Source organism: Dendrobates tinctorius, unplaced genomic scaffold (assembly GCF_039654945.1).
Source record: "Dendrobates tinctorius isolate UK_male_01 unplaced genomic scaffold, ASM3965494v1 ptg000029l, whole genome shotgun sequence".
NCBI lineage: Eukaryota > Metazoa > Chordata > Amphibia > Anura > Dendrobatidae > Dendrobates > Dendrobates tinctorius.
Genome location: NW_027361697.1, coordinates 42,850,159 through 42,867,792, shown reverse-complemented (window position 1 = coordinate 42,867,792; position 17,634 = coordinate 42,850,159). Strand labels below are relative to the sequence as shown.

Genomic DNA, 17,634 nt, shown 5'->3' with positions numbered 1-17,634 from the left:
AGAAGACCAGGCCCACTCCTTGGCACCTGTCACGAACGGTAGGCTCCAGATGCTGTTGGAAAATCCAACAGGAAAGTCTATTCGGCCTCTCACTGCCTCGAATGGTGGCCCATTCTGCCCCTAGCAACCCACCATGCATGAAATTGGCCTTTACTAGGCACTTCACTAACTGACACTAAACACCCTCTAACCAGGAAGTACTCCCTTTTATTAACACTACTGCCCACCCACTGGGCTAGCTCTATCCTTAACCATTTCCTAGCTTACATGCTAAACCTATTATCCTTATTCTATATAGAATATACTATGCTGCCCTAAGCTTATTCTTAGGCTATACTCACATTATGCATTAACACTTTATATACTGTACATCACATTAGTCACACTTTACTTTTACAGTATTCACATAGTGTATCTGTTGTCTTCAGGGGCAATGCTAGGTGAAATGTTGAGAGACAAAGAAAGCCCTATATTAAGGGTCACCAATCTAACCCAAGAAGAGGTGCAAAACCGGCTAAATAAGATTAAAATAGATAAATCTCCGGGTCCGGATGGCATACACCCACGAGTACTAAAAGAACTAAGTAATGTAATAGACATACCATTATTTCTTATATTTAGGGACTCTATAGTGACGGGCTATGTTCCACAGGACTGGCGCATAGCAAATGTGGTACCAATATTCAAAAAGGGCTCTAAAAGTGTATATGGAAATTATAGGCCAGTAACTCTAACCTCTATTGTTGGTAAAATACTGTACAGTATTTGAAGGGTTTTTGAGGGATGTTATTCTGGATTATCTCAATGAGAATAATTGTTTAACGCCATATCAGCATGGGGTTTATGAGGAATCGCTCCTGTCAAACCAATCTAATCAATTTTTATGAAGAGATAAGCTATAGACTGGACCAAGGTGAGTCATTGGATACTGAACTCATGTAGGGGGTCAACTGTACTATGTTCACGTAGAGGTATATACTGTACTCACAGTGGGGTATATACCGTTCTCATGTAGGGGTGTATACTGTACTCACGTAGGGATGTATACTGCACTCATGTAGGGGTGTATACTGTACTCATGTAGGGGTGTATACTGTACTCACATAGGGCTATATACTGCACTCATGTAGTGCTGTATACTGTACTCATGTAGGGGGTAAACTGTAGTATGCTCACATAGGGGTATACACTGTACTCATGTAGGGGTGTATAATATAATCAAGTAGGGTTATATACCGTACTCATGTAGGGATATATACCATACTATATGACTGTATACTGTACTCACATAGGGCGGTATATTGTACTCAAGTAGGGCTGTATACTGTACTCACGTAGGGGTGTATACTGTACTATACTCACATAGGGCTGTATACTGTACTATACAGGGGTGTACACTGAACTATACTCACGTAGGGCTGTATTCTGTACTCATGTAGGGGTGTATACTGTACTATACTCACATATGGCTGTATATTGTACACAAGTAGGGGTGTACACTGTACTATACTCACATATGGCTGTATATTGTACTCAAGTAGGGGTGTACACTGTACTATACTCACATATGGCTGTATATTGTACTCAAGTAGGGGTGTACACTGTGCTATACTCACATATGGCTGTATATTGTACTCAAGTAGGGGTGTACACTGTGCTATACTCACATATGGCTGTATATTGTACTCAAGTAGGGGTGTACACTGTGCTATACTCACATATGGCTGTATATTGTACTCAAGTAGGGGTGTACACTGTGCTATACTCACATATGGCTGTATATTGTACTCAAGTAGGGGTGTACACTGTACTATACTCACATATGGCTGTATATTGTACTCAAGTAGGGGTGTACACTGTACTATACTCACATATGGCTGTATATTGTACTCAAGTAGGGGTGTACACTGTGCTATACTCACATATGGCTGTATATTGTACTCAAGTAGGGTTGTACAGTGAACTTATGTAGGGCTACTATACTGTACTCACATAGGGCTGTATACTGTACTCATGTAGGGGTGTACACTGTACTCTACTCACATATGGCTGTATATTGTACTCAAGTAGGGTTGTACAGTGAACTCATGTAGGGCTACTATACTGTACTCACATAGGGCAGTATACTGTTCTTACATAGGGTTTTATACTGTACTCATGTATGGGTGTATACTGTACTCAAGTAGGGGTGTATACTGTACTCAAGTAGGGGTGTATACTGTACTCATGTAGGGCTGCATACTGTACTCATGTACTCTTGTAGGGCTAGTATAATGTACCCACGTAGAGCTGTTTACGGTACTCATGTAGGGGTATATAATATGCTCACATAGGGCTCTATACTGTACTGTACTCACGTAGGGCTTTATACTGTACTCATGAAGGGGTGTTTACTGTACTCACGTAGGGCTTTATACTGTACTCATGAAGGGGTGTTTACTGTACTCACGTAGGGCTGTATACTGTTCTCAAGTAGAGGTGTATACTGTACTCACGTAGGGCTTTATACTGTACTCATGTAGGGGTGTACACTGTACTCTACTCACATATGGCTGTATATTGTACTCAAGTAGGGTTGTACAGTGAACTCATGTAGGGCTACTATACTGTACTCACATAGGGCAGTATACTGTTCTTACATAGGGTTTTATACTGTACTCATGTATGGGTGTATACTGTACTCAAGTAGGGGTGTATACTGTACTCAAGTAGGGGTGTATACTGTACTCATGTAGGGCTGCATACTGTACTCATGTACTCTTGTAGGGCTAGTATAATGTACCCACGTAGAGCTGTTTACGGTACTCATGTAGGGGTATATAATATGCTCACATAGGGCTCTATACTGTACTGTACTCACGTAGGGCTTTATACTGTACTCATGAAGGGGTGTTTACTGTACTCACGTAGGGCTTTATACTGTACTCATGAAGGGGTGTTTACTGTACTCACGTAGGGCTGTATACTGTTCTCAAGTAGAGGTGTATACTGTACTCACGTAGGGCTTTATACTGTACTCATATAGGGGTGTATACTGTAGTCATGCAGGGTTGTATAGTGTACTCACATTACTCACATAGGGCTGTATACTGTCCTGACGTAAAGCTGTATACTGTACTCACATAAGGCTGTGTAGTGTACTCATGTAAGTATACTGTATCCATGTAGGACTGTATATTGTTCTCATTTAGGTGTGTATACTGTACTATACTCACATAGGGCTGTATTCTGTACTCAGGTAGAGCTGTATACTGTACTCATGTAATGGCTTTGTAGTGCACCCACATAAGGCTGTGTACTGTACTATGCCATTACAGCTATTGCTAAAGATGTCAGTGGTTTATAAATGAACAGTTTTTAGCTAAGAAATACAAATCCTAATGACTTTCTAAAGTGTTTTTCTCTCATCCGTTCTATGTATTTTTCTGTATGCACCGTGACTAACTAACCTGTCAGAAATATTCATCTACCTCAAGCTTCACTACTTTGTATCCTTGTATCTTAATTTCCAATGCTGCTTCATCTGTAACACCATTATAGGGAGATCAATACAGAGCATAGTTTATACAAGGAACAGTTTGTGATCACTGATGAGGTAAGAGCTCGCCCCATGAAATGAACAAACGAAAGTTCTGTTACTACAAGGCTCATTGGGCTTAAGTTGACGTACAGTAATCATCAGTAACGAAAGAGCCCGTGGTGCAGATTTTGTGTGAATTAGCATTGCAATGAATACATATATTACACTTGCTTTCCTAATGGCCACTATAGATTTCCATGTCTTTTCCAATTGTAAATGCAGTTTTCCCAACCTCCAGTATCCACTTCCAAAGTTGATATAAATTTTTCAATATCTTTATTATCAGTCTATGCAATTATTGTAGTGTGGAAAATAGACACATATGTTATAGTGTCCATATTTTGTAGTAATGATTTATGCCATATTGGGAAACTTGATTTCTCGAAAAACGTTGCTTCTTAGTGAGAATATGGGGTCGTATAGAGGTACATCGATAGAGTGTTGTCGGCCTTACAGCAGTAAGTGGGGACATTTGTAATACTTGCTCCAAATGCTGTGAAAATTGCTAAAAGGAATATTCTCAAGCTGTCTCTTGGGCAGCTCAGAGATATCCAATCTCCATACTGTCTCCTTATTTCCTGGTTTCTAGCAGGGCAGGATCTCATCCTTGAGTGACAGCTCTGGTGAATAGAACTGTGATATTAGTAGAGTTAGAAAGCTCAGCACAAGTTCTGCAGTAATACATTCAGCTATCAGTGGTTTGTTCTGAGTTTACACAGCTATATTTAAACATAGAGCTAAAGGCATTTAAACAAGCACACAGGTCCAGACAGCATGCACAGAGCTCTGCAAGTAGGAGACCTGCTGTGAAAGTGGCAATGCTGGCGATGTATAACTGCATCTCTTCAGAAGATACAGTAGCTTTGAAGGGGAGGAAGGTGAGTAGCTAACTGCTATATGAAAATCAATATACTGGAGAGAGAAGGCTTAAATGTTAAAAATTAACTCATCTCCTGGATTGTATCTACTGTGCACTCTCGGACAACCTTTAGAGACCAAATCCCATGGAAATTAGCTGTACACTATAAAAGATAAAAACTGTTATTGTAGGAGAATGACAGCAGAGAGAAAAAGCAAGTCAATTGCAAACTTGCTTATTTTATGCTGGTTAACTAATTAAAGCAATTCAAGAACTTGATAATACCCCTTTAAAGGAGTTCTACATTAAAAACAAGTTATTAGGATAGGTGATAACTTGATAAGTCAAGGTCTGACCTCTGGTGCCCTCACCGATAACTAGTATGTGACTCTTTTGTCCCCATCAGAATGGAGCAGCAGTACGTATGCTCAACTGCAGCTTCTTTCATTACATGGGGGTCCAACAAGCCCTGCACTCATTTTTTTTTTTTTTTTAAAGCATCCCCATCGAAAATCAATGGAGCGGCAGTGTGTTGCTTTATTTTGTAATGCCAATAAAAGTGCCCAGTCTGGAATAACATCTCCCCATTCTGATGATGGGTGCGGGTCTACTTTGACAGGCCCCCATTGAGTAGTGAGCTAGTACCTATCCCATGGATAGGTGATAACTTGTTTTCAGTGGAAAATCCCTTTAAATTTAGCAATGGAGAATTCATTCTATGTGACGTCACAGCAAAATCAGCATGACCAGGATATCTGATCTTTTCTATCCCGTAGCATGCTGCATGAGGGTTTACAATGTTACAGCACTCACTGTGTACAGTTATTTCACACATTTTCTTATGTCTAGGTTTTGGGGTTTTTCACCTATTTTTCAATTGCTTCTTGGGATTTAAAGATATTTTTGGCTAATTTTTCAATTGAAACATTTTGAAAAGAAGCAATTTTTTGCGCAAAAGTACTTTAGTTCTCTCTATGGAGTGATTTTATGTCCATCTGTGTTTTTTTTAACCAAATTTTATATCAACAACATGGAAATAAATCCTTAGAGTTCTCTGTTGGACTCAGATGTAGAAAAATGCTGCCATTTATGCCGTTTAAGCCTATTAAATGTGTGAAAGCCTCCCAATTTCTTTACTAATACTTGTAGCGGGCGGCATAGGGCGGTTTAGCAAAGGTCATATGAATGTTGTGATATTCCTGTTTTCATCTTATAATAACTTATAGTTTCTTGGCATTTTTTTTTTTGTAAATTAGCAATGGGTTCTGCATTACTAATTCAAAAGGCATGCCATATTGAAGCCGCAAGATCAAAGAGTTAAATGAGTTTAGCCCGAACACTTATGTATAGACGTGTCACCTATCTTCCTGTTCATCTATCTCATGAAGTTGTAAAGTCCTTCCTCTCAGTGTACCCGCAGCTTGTCTTGAATAATTAAGTAAAAGAGAAATCAATTCCTAATTAAATAGTCCTTAATGGAGGAGCTGTTGTTTTTTCTCTATTCATTTTGCAAGTGGCCAGAAATCAGACAGGTAACAACTTTGCATTTTGCAACTCCTCACGAAAAGAAGTAAACTTCAGTTCAGACTCCCTTGACGTCTTATTTAATTTACTAACATTATATCTCTGAGAATCAGTTTGTATTCTGTTTTTTTTTACATAAGTATCTTATTATAGTAATATAAAGAGATGGGAGGTCCCCCAAAATGGACCACTTAGGGTGTGTTTCCACGTAGCGGAAACATTCAGGATTAGCTGCGGATTGAATGCTGCGTACAGCCGTAGCGTGTAATCCGCAGCGGTCAGATGTTCCTGCATAGTGGAGGGGATTTTATGAAATCCCATCTCCACTATGCGTCCGATTAAGCGGGTGACACACCCGCTAAACCGGACATGCAGCACGTCTTATTAGACCGCAGCATGTTCGTTTACCTTGCGGAGACGCTCAGTCTCCGCAAGGTAAATAGCCTACTCTATGGCTACCCTGCTGCGATTCCGGATGTGTTCAATGAGCACATCCGGAATCACCACGCGGACAGAAGGGGGCTGGTCTTAGGGCAGAGCGGGTTTTCCTCTCCGCCCAAAGCGCTGCCATCACGGTAAGTGGAAAAGTACCCTAACAAAGAGCAACCAGCGCTATTGCACTCTCGTTCCTATACTAATTAAATGATTGGCCCATTATTTGAATGCTTGGCATGTAGCAGATAAATTCATGCGGAAAAGAATCCTACTTGATTTCTTTACAAAAATTCACATTTGCCCAAAAAAAATGGCAGACGTTTGGACGAGTAGCGCAAAAGGTCACGGAATCATGACATCACGCCATGCATAGAATTCATCAATGCTAAAAGTATGATAGGTCTGTGGATTTCAGTGCGGGCGGTGGTGATCTGTAGATGCAGTTCTCACTGGATGTGACGGTGAAAAGCGAAGGGGCTGGAGAGGTGAGTGATAAGGTAAGTATTAGTATTTTTTTTTTTTTACATCTTACGTTTATTATGCTCTGGAATCTGTAGCATTATGAGGTATGTTAACCCTTTTATGGCCTTGTGATTTTCCTTTTTTACTTTTTTTTGCGCTTTCGTTTTTTCCTTTCCTTTTTTCAAGAGCCATAGTTTTTTTACTTTTCCGTCCCCGTAGCCATATGAGGGATTTTTTTCCAGGATGAGTTTTCATTTTGAATGAAACCATTCATTTTATCATGTGATGCACTGGAATGCGGGGAAAAAATTCCAAGTGCTTTGAAATTGCATAAAAAAGTGCAATTCCACAACTGTTTTTTTGAGTTTTTTATTTACCATGTTCACTGTATGGTGAAACTTACCTGGCAATATGATTCTCCAGGTCAGTACGAGTGCGCAGATATCAAACATGTAAAGCAAAAAAATATTGCTTATATCGTAATTTTCCGAGTCCTGTAAGGTTTTCGTTTTTCGTGATCTGGGGCTGGTTGAGGGTTTATTTTTTGCGCCCTGAGCTGACATTTTTATTGATACCATTTTGGGGTAGATACGATGTTTTAGTCACCTCTTATCGCACTTCATTGCAATGTTGCGACAGCCCAAAAAAAATGGAATTCTGTCATTTTGATTTTTTTTTTCATTATGTCGTTTACCAATCAGATCAATTTATTTTATATTTTGATATATCAGACTTTTACGAATTCAGCAACACTGGATATATATGCATATATTTTTATTGTTTTGTTTTTAATGGACAAAAGGGGATGATTTTGATTATTAAAATCTTAATTTAAAACTTTGTTTTACTTTATTTAATAGTCCTCTTAAGAGATTTGAAGCAGAGATCGTTTGATCGCCTGTTCTATATACATAACAGTGCTTCAGCATTGCTATGTATAGCAGAAATCATGATCTATGAATGCCGGCCACGAGCCGGCATTCATGAGTATCTTAATGATAGGCGCAGGGAGTCTTCAGCAGCTGTCATGACAACCGCAATCATGTGACAGGGGTATTTCCACTTGGTGTGTGTTAAATCCTGCTGTCAGTGATTGACAGTGGGATTAAACTGGTTAACAGCTCAGCTCCATTCACAAAGGTTAAAGACACCAGATGACTGATTAAATTAGTCACCATGTGAGAGGAAAGATGCAGGCTCAGTGTGTGAGCCCGCATAAAAGGCATGGACACGACCTTTGACGTAAAGGTCGTGATGGGGTTAAATTTGCGAAGTATAACTTCTTCACAAATCGGGTTTCCTGGGAAAAACTATGCAAACAGAGGAATTCCAATTTTGCCTGATCTGCTCATCTCTTTTGGCATGTAGTGCTCATTTCCCCTGCAGTGGTTCGTGGAGGGGAAATGTGCTAAACATGCCCCAGGTTAAATGAATAGCCTAAGGCCGGGTTCACAGGAACTTACAAAAAATCCACATTTCGTTCAGGAAAAAATGGTCATTTTCATTTCAAGTTTGTCAAATATTCAGCATCTGTTAAACTTCAGAAGTTGTTAAAATTTACAAGACCAAATGCAGTTTGCTATGTTAAAGAATCGCAATATATCTGTAAAAATTGGTCACCATATGGTTGATTTGTATTTTAAAAATACACATATTTGGAATCGCTTCATACATAAAAGTCTGATCTATCAAAATATAAAATTAATTAGCATGGTTGGTAAACACCATATAGAGCAAGAAATTGAAACTCCAAAATTGTGTTTTATTTGGTCACCACCACAACTCCTCAAAAAATGCAATAGGACGTGATCAAAATGTCGTATCCATCCCAAAATAGTAATGAAATGAAATGAACAAGCCTCCATACAGCTCCCTTAATCACAAAATAAAAAGTTACAGGTTGTAGGAAATGGTGGCTTAAGCAATTTTTTTTTTACAAATTTCAAACATTTTTGTCACCACATAAATAAAAATAAAAAAAAAAACTATGTAAGTTTGATATCAATGTAATCATTCTGACGTGAAGACTCCTATTTCCAGGTCATTTTTACTGCACAATAAATGCCATAGAAATAGAAACCCCACCCCAAAAAAAAAAACAAAAAAAAACACAAGCATAATTGCATTTTTTTTCTTTATTTCCGAATTACATCTAACTTGGATTTTTTTTCTTATTTCCAGTACATTTTATGGTAATATAAACGGTGTGATTCCAAAGTAAAACTCATCCCTCAAAAAAAATAAGTCTCAATACAGTCATGTGGGTGACAATATAAATATGTTTTGGCTCTTGGAAGAAGGAGATGAAAAAATAAATGTGCGAAAAATTGCCCGTTCCTTATGGTGTTAGAGGGATTCTATCAGCCTCAACTGACAGTATAATCTAAGCACAGGACCTTAAAAGGGGATAGAGCACCTATAAAAATTAAACCTTAGTTCTATAATTGCTTACTCCGTAGAGCAGAGACTAAAGTTTAATCAAAGAATGCCAATTAGGATGCACCCTTGGTTTGGCCAGGGGGCTCAGTACACCATGCTACCCATAGGTGTGGCATGTCCCCGCCTCACCCACTAATTACTGACACCGCTGGAATGCCTAAGATTTCTCAGACAAGGCAATACTGTCAAATACCAGTGAGGGCATGAGGGCGTTCAAAACTAGTGAGGGTGTGGGGGCATGCCAAACCAGTGAGGGTGTGGGGACATGCAAAACCAGTGAGAGTGTGAGGTCATGCAAAACCAGTGGGGGTGGGGGGGCATGCAAAACCAGTGAGGGTGTGGGGACATGCAAAACCAGTGAGGGTGTGGGGGCATGCAAAACCAGTGAGAGTGTGAGGTCATGCAAAACCAGTGGGGGTGGGGGGGCATGTGAAACCAGTGAGGGTGTGGGGACATGCAAAACCAGTGAGGGTGTGGGGGCATGCAAAACCAGTGAGAGTGTGAGGTCATGCAAAACCAGTGGGGGTGGGGGGGCATGTGAAACCAATGAGTGCATGGGGTGTGCAAAACCAGTAAGGGCATGGGGGCATTCAAAATCAGTGAGTGTGTAGGGGGGGCAAAAACAGTGAGGACATAGGGTCATGCAAACCAGTGAGGGTGTGGGAGCACACAAAACCAGTGAGGGATTGGGGGCATGCAAAACCAGTGAGTGTGAGGTAATGCAAAACCAGCGAGGGTGTGGGGGTGTGCAAAACCAGTAAGGGCATGGGGGCATTCTAAATCAGTGAGTGTGTGGGGGTGTGCAAAACCAGTGAGGGTGTGGGGACATCTGAAACTAGTGAGGGCGTGAGGGTATCCAAAACCAGTGATTAAGTGGGGGCATGTGAAACCAAAAAGGATGTGAGGGTGTGCAAAACCAGTGAGCATAGTAATCAGCATATTTTGACTAAACTTTGTTTTTCGCAGAATGGAGGCAGCGATTATATGGGCTACTTCCCCGACAAGGCTTTGTGCTTAGTTGATACTTGAGCTCACGGACTCCCATTAACCAGCGGCATGCTTAGCACTGTTTTACCTTGCGTAGTACAAGATAGTGGCATGACCTTCATTTACTTTGTTAGATTAAACTGAAAAATTCCCTTTAAACTGAAACTGGCAAAGCTCCAAGGTTCCAGTATTGGCAGATAGAAACAGGGTTGCAGTGTGCTATTCTTGATGTTAAAAGAAATATCTAAAAAGAGAAATGATTGGTAAATAATGGATATGAATGCCCGTGTAAACCAACTCTAGATGCCACCATGCACATTATGGTCTGCCAAATCTTCTGAATTTGATGGTCCCCTATGACCGTCTGATATATAAGGGAGCCATGAAGATCCTAGGGAAGAGAGGAATTGGGCAGCCAGAATCTAAAGGCTCCTTTTGTTCTCAGAAGATAAGTCGCTGCCAGATTTTTTTTCAGCAGCTTTTTCCCCTCTCCCCATTAAGGACCTATAAAATCTAAATGTTCATGTGCACAGAGGAGTTGGAAGAGATATCTATGGAGCCATCGATAGTCGACAGCTTAAGTCCTTGAGTTGTCTGTCACTAAACAGTTAAACATCTTTCGACAACTTACATTTACTGACGTGAGACTGCTCCTAATGGAAACGATGGGGCAATGCTCCTCGGGTAATTCTGAGAAGGTGATATGAGAAAGTTAAGTAAGTTTTTATTCTTCTAAACATTAATATTTTTTTTCTACTTTTAATAAAAATGTCAAGGAAATATTTTTTTCCTTGCCAGGAATCAGATGCAAGTAAAGGTCAAATGGATTTCTAACACGCCATTTTAAACAATCATACACTTTGCGCTGCACGAGGGCTGTGCCGGTCTGTCGTTTCCTGTCACTGCCATTTTTCCCAATGGCGTGGACTTGACAAATCGCTTGTCAGAGAAAGGTCTGAACCTCTGGGAAAGCAGCACATTAGGCACTATTCATCATATGGCCTCCACCATGGTATTAACCATTTTGTGTACGAGCCCAACCGGAGGAAAAAGTTACAGCAGTTTCAGAGTCACAACACAGCTATCTCTTAAATTACGCAGAAGGGCAGATTTATATTTTTCATATGGTATTAGGCAAAAGAGGTGATTCTCGTGAAAATTTAAATTTATCATATTTAGTTTTTAAGTTTTAACTAGCAAATATATAAAAATAAGGTTATAAGTATCAAATCATACATAATGTGGCACGTAATGTTGGGGCGTGATGGGGTAAGAACAAGTTTTTGCTTTTATGAACCCAAAGTGTGTTACTGAAGTGGTGGATCCTGAGGGTGGGTTATACTTTTTCTGGAGAACCGATAGGCGGGGGCATAGCCGAATAAAATGTCCCGTAAGGTTCTACGAATCCTTGGTTGCATTTACATTAACTGATTAATGTGAATGAACATCCGGAAGAACACTCGCTTCTCCATACCTGGCAAGTGTAGAAAAGCTGACGGCAAAATAGCAAAACGCCTGTTCTTCGGGTGAAATGATTTTTAGCCCCTTCACAACGCGGCTAATTTCCATTTTTGCAATGCAGCCCTATTCATGTAAATGGTGCTGGGATGAAATACCTCACACAACCCTTGGACACGTTGAGACGTTGTTTAAGGGCAATGTATTGTCAGAAAATGACTAATTGTTTATATCAATTTTTTATGTTAAATGTATTTTAAAAAAATGTTACCGAGTTTGTTTTCACATATCAGAATCTGTATTAAGAATAGAAAAGTTTCAATTTTCACACTGCCTACTGGGGCTGTTTTAGACTTATATTATTATTTACATAAGACTTTTCAGCAGTATCATTATCATCACAGACAGGATTGCAATAACAGATAACCCATCTAGAGACAGCTGATTACACAGTGCTCCCACTCTTATTAGATGTTTCAGTACAAATGATAGGGTCTGCATCAGTCTATGCTAATATACAGGTAGATTTCCTGAAAGAACAGGAAATATAAGTCTAGAATGGCCTAGACGCCAGTGTGAAAATCGAAAGATTTCTTTTTTTTTTCTACAGATCGTGATATGAAAATTAAAAACAAAAACATTGTCTATTTCAATAAAAAAATAGTAAAAAAAAAATGATTATCAGTAGATAATTTCCTTGTGACATATTCCCCTGCTGAATCTTTCAGCAAGTTTTTGCTGTGTAATGTAAGGACATTGTGATGTAGGGGCTGAGACACTGATTTCAGCGATATGTCACTTATTAGGCTATGTGCTGTTGTTTCAATACAGAGAGTGTTAATCACCAGGATATTATCACTACTCATACTGCAGCTCACGTGCCTCCGGGCCTAACTCCGCCCGCACCACTGATTAGAAGCTCACTGTCAAGATACAGTGTGCACAGAAAGCTGTGATGTGGATAGATGCCGCTTCCTGAGCTCTGCTACATGCTACATCCAAAAACTCTGATTGCATCACTATTCCTGTTCCCAATAATCTAAGTGATACATCGTTGGAATCAGGGTCTCATTTTCTACATTATGCTGCTCTCAGATGAGATAGCAAAAATCTGTTCACAAATTCCCTTTATAAGATATTTCCATGATAGCCGATGATAAAATATCTGTTAGGCCATGTTCACATGTTCAGTATTTGGTCAGTATTTTACCTCAGTATTTGTAAGCCAAAACCATGAGGGGGCGATAAATCCAGAAGTGGTGATGAGTTTCTATTACACTTTTCCTCTGATTTTCCTCTCCTGATTTTGACTTACAAATACTGAGGTAAAATACTGACCAAATACTGATAGCGTGAACGTGGCCTTAGACTGAGGTTCCTTGGGCCAGAGAAAATGATTCTGAGAGTCAAACCTCTTTCCACAAAGAAGATACAATTTGTATACTTTGTTGTTATGAGTAGAGATGAGCAAATTTGTCCGGATTTGGTTCTGAATACGATCGGCGGTGAATATTGTTTTTGCAATATTCGTCAAACACAGCTGAACGTCATTAGGCTCAATGAGAGTAGAAATTACCGAATATGTTCGGAACCGATCATAAGACAAATACTCAGCCTGAATAGTGTTCGAATATGGCACTAATATGGCAAAATCAGATTCGGGGCCAAAATCAGAACAAATTTGCTCATCTCTAGTTATGAGTTCATACATAGAACTAATCAATAAGGTATAATTAGGCATAAAGCCTGGTTGAAAATGACCCTAGAGGCCAAGGATTGTCTCCAAAGCCAATGCCAAATGCCATTATTTGCTGAACTTTCGGAGCTAATTTTTGCTGTGCTCTGATTGGAGAGTGCAAGCCGCCAATCAGCAAAGAACCATGGGACTCTTTCCCAGCAGGCCTGTTTCCTGTTATTACTGCTCCCATCCCCTCTGGATGCGTAATGAAGTGGGCAGTGCCTGCTCCCAATACGCTGGCAGTCTCCAGATGACGTCACTTACCTAATATTCTAGGATTATTCACCAATCGTTCCATTATTACCGGAGAACCTCTTGATGTTTGTTTCATTTTATCTTTTATCTTTGTGTTGGAGACTTTGAAATGTATGATTGTTAGCCATTACAGTGACTACTGTTCCTAATTTCTTCTCTTCTTTCATTAGGTTTTCCTATGTCAATATAATATCGACGTAATCGAAATTCTATTTTTTGTTTTATAAGTTTGGAACATTAAAAGGGTTATTTTTTATCTACATTTTTTTTTTTACACAATTTTTATGCTCTACTTAAAAATAATAAAATTAGCTGTACTTACTTTCTCCTGCTCCAGCATTGGCTCTCCACCGCTGCTACCAGTGACTGCTCACAGGCACCTCAACTAAAGAATTTGTGACCAGTGCAGCTAATCACTGGGCTCAGCAGTAATGCAGATGTAAAATATGGAGATATAAAATGCTGGTGCCGCACCCCATAGGGCTGTAGGGTACTTGGTACCAGGCAGGTTCTGTTACTTCAGGGGATGTCACGCCAGCAGTGACCCGATCCATGGCCCTGGGCGAGCAATGAAATGGTAAAGGGAATAGTTATTATAGGGGATTAATTTGTGCTGCCACCCATGATACTCGGCAATGAGAAGATGGCCGACGCCGCAGTTCAGGTCCACTGGGGCAGTTGGTGACGCAGCATAGATGTTACAGCCCTCCACGGGTAGAGCTAGGCCCCAGGGCAGTTGTATGTTTTATTTAAAATGGTGATGACTGTTGTAATGCAGAGTAGATGATTCAGTAATAAAGCTGAGGACACAGCAGGGTTGCCATTTCCTTTTACCTTTACTTGATAGTCCTGGGTGCAGACCAGGGGATCACAGATGGTGAGGGACATCCAGTTAGCCTGGAAGCAGTTCAGGATCCACTGAGCCAGATGGATAAGGAGGCCTCCCTACTGCGCTATCCTCTGAGGTCCTTGCTGCTTAAATCTGTGCTTGGGCCTCTATTCCTGCTTTTCTTTAAGCACTTGCCCGTATGGCAGGCAGCTTGAGCCTTTTTTTTACAGGTGTCGCTCCTTCGTGGCGGCTCTGGGCTCTCTTATGCTGCTGTGCCGCCGAGTGTTTTATGGGGCCAGGAGGCCTGCAGTCCCCTGCCCTCCAGAATTAGCTGTCGGGCTCTCTTTACCCACGCAGCCACAGACTCAGGCGTCCGCTTTCAAGCGCTCAGCTCCAGGGTGAGCTTACTCTAAGCTCCACTCCCCAGATTACCCAAATTTCTCCTTTCCTCCCAACTCTACTCAGACTCTGTCAGCCCTCTCTCCCATCACTCCCCTCTGACTGACTGACTGACTCCTTCCAGAATAATCTCCTTACCTCAGCACTAACTCCTCTCACCATCTGTCACTCCCTTAAGCTCCTCCCCTTTTGGTCTGGAGTTAGAACAAGTGTTGGATGCTTGTTCTACCTGGTCAGGGGACCTCTCATTGCTTCCAGGCATGACATTACCCCCTGTGAGGGAGGCAATGCCACTGCGGCAACCAGACTCCTGAGGTGCCACACTGGCAATGCTCATACATCCATGTCTCTTTAAATTAGGAAGTATCACTTGAATTGTGAAATTTACTAGAATCTATACAACAATCCGCAACAATCATTTTTTGGTGGTGTTCAGCTAAAAAAATTACATATATGGACAAAATAAAAGGTTAAAAAAATAGCGGCACTCATCAGTGAGAACTTAAAGGGCATCTTTATTGAAGGAACAAGCACACGATGTGGACATAGAAGGGCAGAGACGTGCGACAGCTGTTTCACGTGAATAGTAATGCAGATGTCATTGTCACAAGCCACTGAACCTAGTGATTGACTGCAGCAGTCACATGGACTGTAGACATAACAATACCACGGCAGTGTGTAAACAATAACCAGCTTTGGATAAGAAGTGGAAACAGCTGATATTATTATTCTTACATAGCTGATGGGATGAAAAGTTTTGAAAATGAGAAAATCCTTTTAACACTGGATATAATGTTATGTTATGGAAGATAATTTACTGCTTACACTAGAATGATATTAATCTTTTTTTTCTATTCCCCTCAGCAAATATCTGTGACAATGAGTTGCTTCGTTGTCAAAATGGTGGAATTTGCCACAACAATATGAGGTGCCAATGTCCTCATGGCTTCAAGGGAATATTGTGCGAGAATCCGAAATGTGAAGATACCGGGAGCTGTCCGTCTTCTAAATCTGGACAAGAATCCATCACTCATAACTTGTATCTGACCACCATGATAATTGTAGCTCGGCTCTGCACTTTGTAAAAAACGTGAATAATGTACCTGCAATTTCCCATGGAGAAAAAAAGTGACTACAAGAGACAAAGAGAAATAAATATAATGGAATACCTAAATTATAATTAAACTTGAGAGAGACTGACTGTCCTAAGCCATATGTACCAATTTGTGAATGAGAGATCCATGACTGTTATGATTTTGGCTCATGAGGCGGCTGACCCAAGAAGGACTGCCGTGGTATCAGACCCAGCTGAAAGGACCTTCAGCAAATCGAAGGCCAAAGCAACAAGGTCACTTATAGCAAAGCTGATGCCATGGGTATTGCAGGTTAAATACTCCTTCTACCGATCCAAAAGCCCCAAGCAGGACTGCTACCATGGCAGGATCAATCACGTTAATTAATTGCCCTTAAAATGCTCCAGAAAAGGACAAGAAGAGCTTGTTTGCCACTTCCACACAGTTTCCGTACCTCTCTACCCAGTGTGTGGACCAACCAAATAGCGTCATTCTTTGCTGCCAGTGCATTGTGGGTAAAGGAAAGCGGCCATATTGGTCCCCTAATACCCTAACACCTGTGCTTTTGTGAACGTCGCTCCGTATACCCTTGTTGGTCGAAAGATTTTTTTTTGTCCAATGTTAGTGACGCACATATCTCCCTTCCTTGGCCCCATATCCTTTAAGAGAGTAATTTAAGGCTTGTATATCATAGATACGCCAAAACCGAAAAAAAAAGTATATAAGGCGTATGATATCCAATATGAGAAAAGGCTAGAGTTTAAGCAAAAATAAAATGTATTTATCCTTTTGTATTCAAATGAAGTTATTTTTCTTGAAATAATGTAAAATGTAGATTTTTTGTATTATTGCAAATCCGTGTTTAGCAGACAATCTATTAAGTGATTATCTTCATCAAAAGATCAGAAAATATTATTTTTCTTTTTACTACTTTTTTTCTTTACTTTATTTGAATTTTGTTATGTTACTCATTTTCTCTCTTTCACGGCTTTAGGGGCTAAATGTTCCCTTGCTCTCTTTAAGCCGTCAATGGGTGACATGCTCAAAAAAATCTTCCTTAGGGAGCGTGTGCTGGTGTTATGGAAAGCCACAAGTTTACATTCAAAAGACGTGTAATAATGTTCCACCAAAGGAAATTCTAAATGTTTTCTTGTTGTTTTAAAACACTGGAAGATTTCAAGGAATAAACAGAACTGAAAACAATTTATCAGACAATGTAATGCAATTTCTTTTTTTTTTCAGGAGGTTGAAGTGGTGGTGGGAGTTAAACTGGACAAAGATCGCTGGACACAGCCAGCTTCAGGTCCCCTGTGCTCCTCTAATGCTGCAGAGGTAAAGCTCACTCTGACTGTGTGTGCAACCTCTCTCCCCTCAGCAGCACCCCCTGGTGGAGGTTGCACACACAGTGCAGTAACACTGAGCAGCAGCACAACCGCCTCCAGGTGGCGAAAAAGTAGTCAGACAAACCGAGTCAGAAACAGTCAGGAGCAGAAGTACCAGAGGCCACAGCAGTACATGTGGTCAGAAACAAGCCAGGGGATCAGCAACGGTCGGAAGCGAATAAGACAAAGACAAAAGACAGAAGCAGGTCCGAAT

At 40.5% G+C, this 17,634-nt stretch overlaps 1 protein-coding gene across 7 annotated transcripts in view; it reads left to right on the top strand.

Moving 5' to 3' along the window:
- Positions 1 to 17,241, top strand: part of NTNG1 (netrin G1) — a 623,318-nt gene extending 606,077 nt beyond the window's left edge. For 6 of the 7 annotated variants that reach the window (XM_073571673.1, XM_073571675.1, XM_073571677.1 and 3 more), the window contains one exon: positions 15,830 to 17,241. In XM_073571673.1, coding sequence (XP_073427774.1) covers positions 15,830 to 16,050 — 221 coding nt within the window. In that variant the 3' untranslated portion in view covers positions 16,051 to 17,241. The remainder of the gene's footprint in view (positions 1 to 15,829) is intronic. The other variant, XM_073571678.1, reaches the window with a different exon arrangement.
- Positions 17,242 to 17,634: the final 393 nt, after the last annotated feature.